This window comes from Palaemon carinicauda, chromosome 4, assembly GCF_036898095.1.
Source record: "Palaemon carinicauda isolate YSFRI2023 chromosome 4, ASM3689809v2, whole genome shotgun sequence".
Lineage (NCBI taxonomy): Eukaryota > Metazoa > Arthropoda > Malacostraca > Decapoda > Palaemonidae > Palaemon > Palaemon carinicauda.
In genome coordinates this window covers 175387756-175401942 of record NC_090728.1, presented here as the reverse complement: position 1 = coordinate 175401942, position 14187 = coordinate 175387756, and the positions used below count along the sequence as shown (strand labels likewise).

The 14187-nt window shown below is 38.1% G+C and overlaps 1 protein-coding gene across 2 annotated transcripts in view; it reads left to right on the top strand.

Annotated features, from left to right (window-relative positions):
- The window catches only part of SIDL (SIDL trafficking protein particle complex subunit 10), a 137397-nt gene that overhangs the window by 60298 nt on the left and 62912 nt on the right, over positions 1-14187 (top strand). For both annotated transcript variants that reach the window (XM_068372761.1, XM_068372760.1), the window contains exon 13: positions 1347-1482. In XM_068372761.1, the coding sequence (XP_068228862.1) occupies positions 1347-1482 (136 nt within the window). The remainder of the gene's footprint in view (positions 1-1346; positions 1483-14187) is intronic.

Below are 14187 nucleotides of genomic sequence, written 5' to 3'. Positions count from 1 at the left end.
TTGTTATTATGATAATGAACCATTTTTGATTTGTGCTTTTTGTAACATGTTTACCCATGATTTATTTAAGAATTCTGTTACTCGGTTTTATCATTATAAAATACAGTAGCTAGTTTTCTCTACAGCATTTCTGTCTTTTTATTGATATTCTATCCATTTCATTTGTATTTTGTGAATTTATTTGCACTTATTTTGTTCTTTATTTAAACACTCTCTCTCTCTCTCTCTCTCTCTCTCTCTCTCTCTCTCTCTCTCTCTCTCTCTCTCTCTCTCTCTCTCTCTCTCTCTCTCTCTCTCTCTCTCTCTCTCTCTCTTTTTTTTCAAAGGAATTTTTTCCAGCTTTATGCTTGAAGAGTTATAAATTCTTAGTGCTAATGGTTGTTGTGTAAAGTGGAGTTAAGTAAGATGTCACCAGAAAGGGCCTGGGGCTTGAGAGATAAATGTCTGTGTTGGGGCAGGGATTGAAGGGACTAATTTATTTACTCTTTACAACAATATCTTTAAATGGGGGGAAGGTTATTTTATTTTTGCTTATGGTGCCTGGATGGTGGAGAGGAGGGACTATTGTATTCCTCTTCCCTATATGCTTTTGACTTGATCTTGGAGATAGGACGACTGTTGGGGGATGGGAAGGAAAGATGAGAAAGGAAGAAGATTCAAGGAAAGTGAAGAACATAATAGAGAGAGATTGGTGTTCAAGCTAATATTGATATGGAGAAATGAAGAGGATTGTGTGCAGGGCAGACTTTTGAATGGAGAATTAGGTTCAGATAGATTATTATTATTGTATTATGAAGTCAATTTTAATCATTACTATATTTTATTATTATTATTATTGTGAATGTGTCCAAGCAACATCTCCAGGGGCTTCAAAATCCCAAATCTAAATCTGTTCTGAAGTTTTTTTTCTTTTCTCATTTTGTTTTTCCTTTTAATTTTATTGGAATTTTTATTTCATTTTGAAATTGCTGATCTGACATTGTCAGTCAGTATTTTTTTTGTAAGTGCAACAATCATATATTTAAAGTCTTTTCTTCTTATACAATATCTTGTAATAATGTTACTTGGAGGTGTCACTCTTCATCTGTGGGAAGGGTCGGATTGTTATCCAGCTAATTAAAGACTTTGCGCGACTGTCACCCAAGAGATTATTTGTTTTTAGAGAATGTCTTTCAGAAAGATTCTGGTTGTTTAATTGCATGGATTTAGATTATTATGATGCGCTAGTTGTCAACAATGACATATTCCCTACTCCTTACCATTGTATATATTTGTGTATTTTGCACGAATAGTTTGTTATAATTTTATTAGTTTCCATTGAAAGTTTTATCCTTTCTCATTTATAGATTCACCTTTAATGATACCCAGCGAAAGGATTTTTGAAATTACTGGGATAAAGCTTATTTCTGAGGATCGGATTATACTGGATTCTGAGGTGCAAGTAGAACTTGGTGTATTCAGCATGCTTCCAGAAGATTTGATGTAAGTTTTATTTGGTTTTTTATTTTAATATAACCTTATTCCTAAATTAATTTCTGTGATGTAGGAATCTGAGTCTCATTGCGTATGTATTTATTAAAATCCAGAAGATTGCTACTGTGCTGGCTCCATTCACCTAATGACATCATCTTTACTCCCTGTTTTTCAGGGCATGAAAAAAAATTGAACTTAAGGGGCTCGTAGAAGGACTCCCCCTATTTGATCATTGGGATTATATAAAAAAGTTATCTGAACATAGTATATTTCACACAACAACAATTATCATAATCATATCTAGCTGAAGTGCTTGTTAGTTGGGACAAAATTTAAATAGTAGTAGGACACAGGACCTGAAAATGGTGAGAAGATGAGGAAAATGAATAGTTGAACTTCCCCAAATTCTTCTTATTTTGTTACTAAATTATAGGTAAAACTAAATCTGCTGAGTCAGGAGCAGAAAAAAATCAACTTGCTTTATAGATGTAGAGCAGTACCCCAGATGTTTACCTATTAAGGCTGTACCAGTTGCATAGCAATGCTAGAATTATTGGGATGTGATAACTGAAGGTAAAAGCATCCCTATAGAGTCTAGACCTATGCTACAACCAAGTTTTTGTGTAAATCTATGTGATAAACATTTGTAAAAGTCAAAGCCCAGTCGATAGGAGTTGCACATACATGACTCCTACCGTTTCTTTCCATGTAGGAGAGACAGTTGCCCAATCCTTCACCTTGGACAAAGAGAAAAACGACATTACTTGCCTATTTTTGTGCTACTATTCATTAGCAGGCTACTATGTACTCACACAATCTTAAAGGACCGCCATCTCGTCTGTTTGAGAGCACCTTTTTGGTTATTTGCTAGTGCGAGGGCTATCTCACCTGTTTGCAATCAGATTTTCCTACCTTATCTGATCGCCCGTTACTAAAGGAGCTCCACCTCACCTGCTCATGATAACATGCTCCTAAGGGAGCACCCCCTCACGACTGCACTCATCTACAGGAGGGCTACCTCACCTGCTTGCTATCACACAGCCTTACGGGAGTGTAAACTCACCATTTTGTGATTGTGTGCTCCTAGAGAATGCCACCTCACCTGTTTGTGCTAGCTCGCTCATTCATGAGACATATAGTATTCACTTAGTCGTGCGGCCCACTCTAGTTGCGCTCAGTCATTAGACTTATGTTATTCACATGCGACTCTCTTTTTGCGCTCAAGCTAGCTCACCTGGTGTTGGGCCTCTGATGCGAGTACTACCCAACTCTTGCTCTGCCCGATGGTGCACACTTATTGTATTATGTTGTCACACCTCTCACCTCTTTGTGGTCAAGTGTGCTCTATTGCTGGTGTGTGATCTCCAGATCGAGAGTGCTCTACTTTTCACATGCACCTTATAGAAAGGTATGCTTACCCCCAAATGATTGCTCACATTTGCCTAGAAATTTGTGCTCACCCTCTGAGAGATCACATTCAACTTCTAGTAAGGCAAGAAATTTGATATTTCTACATTTGCCAGCAAATTTCTCCCCGAGAGAATACTTGCCTGAAACATTCCTTCCCTGAATATTCATACAGTAGGTGTATGTGACACACTCACTCATCTCCTCCTTTCCTGCATGAGTACAGTGATACCTCTACATACGATCTTAATTCGTTCCAGAAACTTCTTCGTATGTTGGAGCAAATATTCCCATAAGAATACTCGGTAATTTGTTTAATTCGTTCCTCAGCCTAAAAACCCATAATAACTCCATAATAAATGGCTACACATAATTACACATAACATTAATACAATAAAATGATACAGAAATATATAAAAAAAGAATAATAATAAAAAAATAATAAATAAAAAAGTGGTTTTTATGTAACACTTTACCTTAGCGACAGGCCAGCACAGGTGTAGGGACTGCTACGCAGGAGGAAATGGAAGATTAGCGAGGAGGTAGGGACGGCAACTTTGTACGATAACGTGTACGATAACTTAAACTAACTTACACTACGTGAACTTTAACTTAACTTAGCTTATTTTTTTTTTTTTCATTTTTATAATTTTATATTTTTTTTTACATTTTTTCTTTTCTTATTTTTAATTTTCATCACTTACACTCGATTCGGTCTTCCTTTTCTTTGCTTCACTTTCTTTCTTTTCATCATGATCACTAGACCGTTTTAGTTGAGATTTTTTAAAGAACCTATCGATATCGAGTGAAAGTTGCTTGGTACGGCTTTTGAGGATTTTTCTGAAATGAGTTAAGCAAACATCATCGAACTGCGCAACAACACGGCAAACCTGAAGTATCTGTGGGTGATGCTTGTCGATGAAATCAACCTCGTGTTGATTATGTGCCAACATCTGTCTTATTTCCACCGTACCTAAGATTTGGCCTACCTCCTCAGTCTTCTCCGACTCACTCGACTGCGCTTGGAACTCATCATGCTGCATGGCTTGCAGCTCCTTGAGTTCCTGGGTGGTGAGCTCTTCATGATGCTCATCGACGAGTTCGGTGATGTCATCTTCATCCACCTCCAGACCCATGGACTTGCCAAGGGATACAATCTCTTCGACGTCTTCCTCGGCGGCAAGCACAGGTTCATTCTCGGGGCCAAAACCTTCAAAATCTATGGTTGCAACAGCATCAGGCCAAAGCTTCTTCCAAGCTGAATTCAGGGTCCATCGAGTTACTCCCTCCCAGGCCTGATCTATTATCTTTAAGCAGTGCACAATATTAAAGTGGCTCCTCCAAAATTCACGCAAAGTTAAGTTGGTGCTTTGCGTGACATTAAAGCACTGCTTAGATAAGTGCTTGGTGTACAGCTTCTTAAAATTAGAGATGACTTGCTGGTCCATGGGCTGGAGGATAGGGGTGGTATTCGGTGGAAGATACAACACTTTGATGAATTTGTATTCGTCGATGATATCATCTTCGAGTCCGGGGGGGTGAGCGGGTGCATTGTCTAAACAAAGGAAGCACTTCAAAGGCAAATTCCTCTCCTGAAGGTACTTCTTGACAGCAGGGCCGAAAACTATGTTTACCCATTCCACAAAGATATGCCTAGTAACCCAAGCCTTAGAATTAGAACGCCATAGAACATGTAGTAGGTCTTTATTAATTCTATGTGCTTTAAATGCCCTAGGGTTTTCGGAATGGTAAACTAATAAAGGCTTAATTTTGCAGTCCCCGCTGGCGTTGGCACAAAGCGCAAGAGTCAATCGATCCTTCATTGGCTTATATCCAGGCATTTTCTTCTCTTCGGCGGTAATGTACGTTCGACTAGGCATCTTTTTCCAAAACAGACCGGTTTCATCACAGTTGAACACCTGCTGCTCTACGTAGCCTTCCTCCGCCACGATGTTTTCGAACTTTTTAACAAAGTCTTTAGCAGCCTTGGTGTCCGAACTCGAAGCTTCTCCATGCCGAACAACTGAATGAATCCCGGTCCATTTCCTGAATTTCTCGAACCAACCTAGAGACGCCTTGAATTTCTCCGTCGTAGGATCGGCTGAACTCTCCCCCGCGTCACCCCCAGAGCCCGCCGCCTTCAAGTCACTGTAGATAGCGCTGGGCTTCTCACAAATGATCGTTTCAGTGATCGTATCGCTAACAATCTCCTTGTCCTTGATCCTTATTAACAAAAGGCATTCCATCTCTTCAAGGGTATGGCTACGACGTTTGGAAATAATCGTGATCCCCTTCAAAGGTTTCACTGCTTTAATGGCTGCCTTCTGTTTTATGATCGTCGAGATCGTAGACATATTCCGGCCATATTGTTTAGCCAGATCGCTAACATGTACACTTCGCTCATGCTTTTCTATTATATCTTGCTTTAGTTCTAATGAAAGCATTGACTTCTTCCTTTTCTCACCACTAATAGTACTTCCTGAATCGAAACTAAGCTTTTTAGGACCCATGATTACGAAACACAGAAAAGAACACGTGAAAAAGGAAGATAAAAAACACTGTTAATAACTGAGCGAATAGAGAACAACCACACGATGCGCACGAGATGAGAGGACTGATCAAGGTGACGGTCAATTGGCGTCCCTCCGATGTGCTGCCGTCTAGCGGCGTCAACAACAAACCACGGTTTACGCTTTCGAGAAAATTCCATGTGTACGCGTATTGTTTACTTCGTATGTTGGAGCAACACTTCGGGTGTCGAGACAGAAATTTGGTCGAATTTTACTTCGAATGTTGGAAAATTCGTATGTTAGGACATTCGTATGTAGAGGTTCCACTGTACCTTGTTTTTTTGGGAGAATGGGGGAAAAGGTACATAACGAAAGTTGTTCCTTCAGGAACAGACATTGGTAAACGCTGTTTGTCAACCGTGATCGGTCTCGTAGTGAATGCAGTGCTACACTTGAAGGGGAAGACGTTTTCTAAATAGGTCCAGTCAACATAAGTATGTCTCCAATGATCTTGGATAATGTGAGTGCAGTACGTACCAAATAAATCTCTACTGTACTGTACATATGAGCTCATACTCGACGCTGATCGGATTGTTCCAAGAGCGTATCCATCGCCGAGCAATTTGCAATACAAGTGCACACATACCTGTTGCTAGCTCTTGGCCTTGTATGAGATAGAGTTCTAGTTTCCTCTATTAAAAAAAGAAATGGGCCCTCACCAACTGTTCTAAGTTGAATACAGGTTATGTTCTCACTTCATGCGTTTGACAAGAGTTTATGTATCTAAAATGCAAATTTCCTCAAGATTACATTAGGTTATATACCTGAAAAATGAATTTTCTCAAGAAAACAATTGGTTACAAGGTTCATGTATTCATCACGCTTGCTTGACATTACGCGGTTGGACACTAAGCATATCTTCTTCAGTGACCTTCAGATCTCAGAACTAATGCCATTTGCTTCACCCTAGCTCTCCATAACATGATATGATGGAAGAGAACCTAGGACTATTTTCATCTCGTGTACAGGCTATAAAATCGTACAGACACAAGCGTGAGATTCCTTGTGCTCTGTCCCTTTGTGTTTCATCGTGAGGGTAATGTTCAGATTGTGTTCGCTTCCTGCAAGACAGGTTGCCTGGTGAAAGTTCTTCACAATTGGTGTTTTCCCATGGAATCTGCCGTGGACCGGGATTGCAAAACTTATGAGTAATTACTGTGATCGGAAACCCTACAATCATTTACTGCTATTGGGAACTGTACGATCATCTTCAGCAATCTCTCTACGGTCATTTACCCCAATCGGAAACTCTACATTCGTGCACAGTAATTGGGAACCATATGATTGCATTGTGAAGTTAGGAGCCTTATGATTGTGTACAGCAACTGGGAAACATAAGATTGTATGCAGCAATCAGGAAACTTATGATTGGTTACTGAGATCAGGAATCTTGCAATAGGAATCACATGATCTGGAACAATAAATAGAGTTTACACTCTTGCCTCAAGGGACCTTCACCTTTGAGCTACCATGGAAACTAGCTCACCTGTTCCTTCACAGCACTCCTACTGTAGAAGAGGAGGAAGAATCACCAAAGCATAGGACAACCAATCTGACATTGCTCAAGACTTGGGCCATTCCCTCTGCACGAACACTTCTGATCGGGATGTAGGCAGACACCCTTTTCCCTCTCCTGCCTTGGGACGTTCCTGAGAAACTTCTGTGAAACCATCTCATAAGATCATCCAAATTGCTGATACTACTCGATCTAGGTCTTCTTTCACTCAGAGCCCAATCCATGACTTGAGTTTTCCCAGATACCAGGATCTCCCACCTCTTGATTTTAATCTCAGCACTCGTACAAGCACTGAGATGCTACATCATGTATGTGTAGTTGTATGGCAAGGATCCTCTCCAAGTTATTTTCTTCAAGAAGAAGGCGCTAGAGACGAATACCCTTAGGACTGCTTATTATGGCACTTCCGGCTTCCTCAAGAGTAATGGAATTCCTTACACTATAATGATTGTTAGCATCTTAACGTGTGCTTTTTGCAGAAACCCACCTCAGTTGTTTGAACTAGAAGAGTCCATGCAGAAGATAGGGACCCAGATGGAGACTCGAGTAAGGAGGACACCACATCCTGCCATCTGAGTCTGCCATCATGAATTATACTTCCATTGCCAGCCTCTAAGCTACATCAAGGTTTGATCATGGGCAATCGCAGCCATGCGCAGCACTATGCCCTCTTGTTTGTTAAACCCCAAGTATGTCGGGACTCTGCATGAACTTGTTGGCTCCCAGATGACTCTATAATGAATGGTATCCTGATCTGTTAGTTTTTCTAGTCGAGGTTCTGAGGGAACTACCCCAATGGTCCATGCTTCTTTTGTCAGCCACTCTTTCAGAAGTACCACCAGTCCATGAAGTCCCTGAAATTTCACGGTTGGAGGCTATCCAGCATCTATGAGCAAAAGGCTTTTCCCTGCAATGGTCCTCTGCAGCTGTCTATCAGGGGAAGTGGGCCTTCTGCAAATGGTATTTTAGAAGGGATACTTTTCCGAATAGAGCAACTATAGTGCAGGTCGTAGATTTCCTCATCTTTCTTCGCTGAGAGAAGTGCCTCTCAATCGTAGCTGTCAAAGGCTACTGCTCAGCATTAGGCATGGTCTGTCAACTAAGGGTATAGACCTCTTCTCCACATGGGAGTTGTCTGTGTTCATAATAAGTTTTGAGCAGTCTTGCCCACCCCATAACCTCAGAACCCCGTGGGATGTGACCCTTGTCCTTAGGCTATTATGTGTACCTTGTATTAGCCATTGAGGTCGTTGTCAAACGGAGATCTGACTCTCTAGCATCGACAAAGACAGTAGGTAAGTTGCACGGTCACTCTTATTTAGTTAACCATTCTGTGAGGTGGAAGGAGGTTTCCTTTAGTTTTATACCAAGGTTTGAGCCCAAAACCCAGAATCCATCAGGATAGGTTCGAGACCTTCTCCATCTCTCTTATTTAAAGTGTTGGGTGGTGATCGAGAGATGTTTTTTGTCCCAGCTGCTAAGGCTGGAATTTGGAAATGCCAAACCTCCTTCAGGGCCTTTTGTTTACTAGTGTCATTTACTAGGTGTTATTTACTAGGTGTCAAGTCCCTTGACACCTTTGTGCTTGGTGCTATGGTGGCTGCTCAGGTAGTTGTGTTGCTAACCTGACTCCCACATGGGACAGAAAGAATCTTGCCAATGGTAACGTGTAGATGCAAGTCTGGAATGAATGGTAAAATGACTGGCTATTCTCCATTTCTTTCCACTTCTTTTTGGGACGAAGCAGTTGAAACGTTATATGATAGATCTGACCTAATGTTAGTAAATTACACACCTGAGCTCCATTCTTTAATTCTAAAGAAGTATCTCCCCCATCCTTCCTAATGAGGGAAGGTCTCTTCAGTTGGCCATATGCAATCCATGTTCTACAGGTCTGTCCAAATCAGTCTTCTCATCCCTATGAAAGATAGATGGGAGGTTGCTTAATTCAGTGTCTTTACTCTCGTACAGTAGGGTCCCGAATTAAGCGTGTTCGAATTACACGATTCCCCTTTTCCGCGATCGCTATTTTTCAAAAATAAATTTTCTGTATCGGCGAGGCTGTTCAAAGTTCGCGAGTCAAGCACTACAAAATGTATCAAATCTATTGTCTTTTTAAGTATATTGGTAGCCCTAAATACGGTGATTTATAATAAATGTTACAAAACAATATTAACATTACATTTCATTAACATAATTTCATAATGAATAGCCTATTTAAGGATAAAATTCCACATCAACAATGAAATCAACTGTTAACTGTGCGAGTCCAGCTGACAAAATGTAAACAGAAATGTGGTTACGTTCTCGGTAATCTTTATCTTTCTCCAACCTTACGATAATTGTAATGGTAGTGTTAATGATGGTATATTAAAGCATTATTTTTGTTTAGTACAGTATATTCAAAAGCCTTATTTTTCCCTCTGGGCGTTCAAGGTTTTCACGAGTAGACTGGGTTCGTTTATCGGCAGTGAATAGCCTAAACTTCGGTAACGAGTCGTCAATATTTTGTCATATTTTAAACAGTATACATTTGATTTGCAAACATTGGTTTTGTAGAGTAGACGGTAAAATAAAATCTAGAGAGAGAGAGAGAGAGAGAGAGAGAGAGAGAGAGAGAGAGAGAGAGAGATTTAATGGCAGAAATCTCTCTCTCTCTCTCTCTCTCTCTCTCTCTCTCTCTCTCTCTCTCTCTCTCTCTCTCTCGTAAGAAATAAAACCATAGTTCACATATGGCAACTTGAGTTTGAGAATGAAATTAACATGAATATTGTTAGTTGTGGCGATCAATTCCTCGCTTCAGGGGGTACACGAAACAAAAACACGACATTCAATTACAACAGCTGATTCTCTCTCTCTCTCTCTCTCTCTCTCTCTCTCTCTCTCTCTCTCTCTCGTTATACAATACTTACAAATAGATGAAGAAACCAAAATCGGTTTTCTTGAAGTGTCAATTAAATACAAAACGAAAAAATTATACCGTGTATACATCCATTTCAATCATAGCTTAAAATACGGTAACCGATTTCGTCCGCAAACCACTATTTTTTTAGGAAACACCATTCTATTCCAGAAAATTTTTACTCTTTAAATGTCAATTGCGCTATAATAAAACATGTACTTATGTTGTTAAATTTCGGGTGTGTTTTAACCCTGGATAGGTACGGTGGGTCGTACGCGACCCCGAGCGTCAAAAAAAAAGAGGTTTTTCTCACGTGACTCACCCCCGTGACTGAATTTGTGGGTGATCGACCTGCAGGAGGTGTCTCCCCTACACGCTCTAGTAGTGTCCAGATGTGCATTGCTGTAGCTGTACTCCTTCCCCGATTTCTGAGACGCGTCGGGGTCGAGCGCGACCGAGTTTACCCTTCTAAGGTAATTTGCATAATTATCAAAGTTATTACGTATTATGAAATTGTCGTAGAATGGTGCAACTTGTATAGGTTATCAGTTGTGGAAGGTCTTGGTGGGTTGTTTGGCTACCATGTGCATGATTTTTTTTTTAGTTAAAATGTCGTTCATCACCACGAGGACCATTTTACCGCGAGTGGCCCTTTTTCATTTTTTTTCATTTTTTTACCAAGTCATTTTTCCGTAAGATATTACCAAATAGTGTCGTAAAACTTTTGCTTGTTTAGTGTTGGAAAGTGTGTTTAGATGATCTGGCTACCCATGCGTGACTTTGTTTTTGTCAGATACGACGTAGTTATTGGTATATTGGGTATTTAACTGCGGTTGCCAATTTTTGTTTTTTTTTCAATATTTGTAAAAAATTTTACGTAGTAAGGAATTGCCGTATATTATTCATTTTTTTTTCATGTTTATGTGTTAGAAAGTGTGCCTTGATGGTTGGGCTAACACGTGCATGTCTTTTTTTTTTTATCTGAGATGCCGTATATTAGAATGTTGGGCATTTTACCGCGAGTGCCCCTTTTTCATTTTTTTTCATTTTTTTGCCAAGTCATTTTTCCATAAGATATTGCCAAATAGTGTCGTAAAACTTTTGCTTTTTTAGTGTTAGAAAGTGTGTCTAGATGATCTTGCTACCCATGCGTGACTTTGTTTTTGTCAGATACGACGTAGTTATTGGTATATTGGGTATTTAACTGCGGTTGCCAATTTCTGTTTTTTTTCAATATTTGTAAAAATTTACTACGTAGTAAGGAATTGCCGTATATTATTGATTTTTTTTTCATGTTTATGTATTAGAAAGTGTGCCTTGATGGTTGGGCTAACACGTGCATGTCTTTTTTTTTTATCTGAGATGCCGTATATTAGAATGTTGGGCATTTTTCCGCGAGTGCCCCTTTTTATTTGTTTTGCATTTTTTTGCTTAGTCATGTTACCTTAAGGAATTGGCAAGTAGTGTCGCAAAACTTATATTTTTATAGTGTTGGAAAGTGTTTCTAGATGATCTGGCTACCCATGCCTATTTTTTTTTTAGCCAGATATGGCGTATATATAAGTATGTGTTCGATTTTCCTGTGATTGCCATTTTTTCGTTTTTTCCCATTTCTTTCAAAATTACTACGTACTAAGGAACTATCACAGAGTAATGATTCATTTATATGTTTATTTGTCGGAAAATGTGCCTTGATGGTTTGCCTAGCACGTGGCTGAAATTTTTTTTTTCTGAAATGCCGTATATTAGAATGGCCATTTTTCCGCGAGTGCCCCTTTTTATTTGTTTTGCATTTTTTTGCTTAGTCATGTTACCGTAAGGAATTGGCAAGTAGTGTCGTAAAACTTATAATTTTATAGTGTTGGAAAGTGTTTCTAGATGATCTAGCTACCCATGCCTATCTTTTTTTTTAGCCAGATATGGCGTATATATAGGTATGTGTTCGATTTTCCTGTGATTGCCATTTTTTCATTTTTTCCCATTTCTTTCAAAATTACTACGTACTAAGGAACTATCACAGAGTAATGATTCATTTAGATGTTTATTTGTCGGAAAATTTGCCTTGATGGTTTGCCTAGCACGTGGCTGAGTTTTTTTTTTTCTGAAATGCCGTATATTAGAATGTTAGCCATTTTTCCGCGAGTGCCCCTTTTTATTTGTTTTGCATTTTTTTTTGCTTAGTCATGTTACCGTAAGGAATTGGCAAGTAGTGTCGCAAAACTTATATTTTTATAGTGTTGGAAAGTGTTTCTAGATGATCTGGCTACCCATGCCTATCTTTTTTTTAGCCAGATATGGCGTATATATAGGTATGTGTTCGATTTTCCGGTGATTGCCATTTTTTCGTTTTTTCCCATTTCTTTCAAAATTACTACGTACTAAGGAACTATCACAGAGTAATGATTCCTCTAGATGTTTATTTGTCGGAAAATTTTGTTTACTTCTTTTTTGATTGAATATCATCAAATTTTTTTAGCTAAAATATTATATTGTTTCACATTTTTGTTTTTTTTTTCGATTTTATTTCCCTTCAAAAAATTTTTTTTGGGTCAGAATTTTAATTTTATAGTCGTAAAATAATCGACAATTATCCAGCAACCCACCATACAATTTTTATGTATATCCAATAATAATTAGATTAGTAAATAACACCTTGAAATTGACATACCCTTCCTACATTTCAAGTGGCAGATTAGGGAGTCTGAGTCAGTGTGGTTGGCGGCCATTTTGTGGACATATCCGAAGCGTAAGTTGCCCTATCTATATATATTCTTGTTCCCTATAGAATTTGTGATATTTTGGTATATTTTTACCTGCATAAATATCATATTATATATTAAATACATGTATTTTTTTACGAAATTTCTAAGTACTCAAAAAATTACCTTTAGATATGGCCCCGGATATAAATGTAATTTACAAAATAATGAAGATTTTTTTACATATTTATATTTTAGGATAACATATGTTTATTCCCTAAAAAAATTAGCCACTTCCTATTTCATTTGGGTACCCAAAAAAATTCATGAAATTTGGACAAATTTTTTTGGCCAAAAAAAGTTATACCATTTTTTTCTCATTTCAGATCTTCACCTCCATGGGTCTGACTTCATCCAAAATACATCAAGATGTGTCCTAAACATTCAAGAATCAATTCCTAAAAGGATTTGTGTATATATGTATAAACTTTTTTTTTATGAATTTTTATGTCAGGTCCTTTTTTTTCTACTTAATTTTTTAAAATATTTATAATAAATAGTTTTTCTGCAGATGAGTAGTATTTATCTTTACAGTTGTTTTAAGCATTCATTGAAGTTTTTTTTGGCAAAAGAAAAAAAGAGGTTACTGCAAAAACTGATTTTTCAAGAATTTTTTTTGGCGTCGGGGTCGTTCGCGTCCGAGTATACCCTTAAAGGGGTGTCCGAGGAGCGTACCTATCCAGGGTTAAAAATCGAGTATTGCTAACTTATTTTTGTTTTACTTTTGCTGTGATCACATCAGCTGATGTCTAGCTTCCGCGCGAATACAATAACAAAGAATTGTTTACACCATTTCTTAACTTATTCAAACCATCTATACAGTTAATATTACATAAACACCAATGTGTTATAACCTATCATATTTATTGTTTAGTACTTTAAAACCATCTCTCTCTCTCTCTCTCTCTCTCTCTCTCTCTCTCTCTCATCGAACGTTATAGCGGTAACCTAATTGTTCGGTGACTTTAAAGATAGGCCTAGTAATTTCTTCTTTTACCTTTTTTGCATATGGATCCATAATTGAGGTGGGTACAAGTTGACTTATAACTGAAGTTAGGAAAAGTATTTTGGATATGGAAAAGACAATTATCTTACGTAACAGTTTAGAATTATCGTAAGTTATCACTCTGTCATTAGCGGCAGTTTGCTATTGTGGATTAAACGCATAAGGAAACAAAAATTTCCAGCTTTGCTACGAATTTAGGAATTTATATGGATACGGTAAGTAAAATATTTGTAATAACATATGTTTACTAAATGTTTGTAATATCATTAGTTATGACTTAGATCATGTGTGTTTAATGCATTCGTTTGTTTATTATGATCGAAGATGGAGCGTAAACAAATGGAAGGTTTCCGTTTCAGGCGGCATCATAAAGAAAAACATTTCATAAATGGCATTCATTTCATTTATTTGAAAGTTCTAATAAAAAATAATTAGAACATTGGTAATAACAAATTCAACATATAATCTATACTTGGTAAAATTGCTGTCAATTCAAAAACACAGATGTATAAATGCGTCTGTTTCTTCGTTGTGATCAGAGATAAACGTAAACA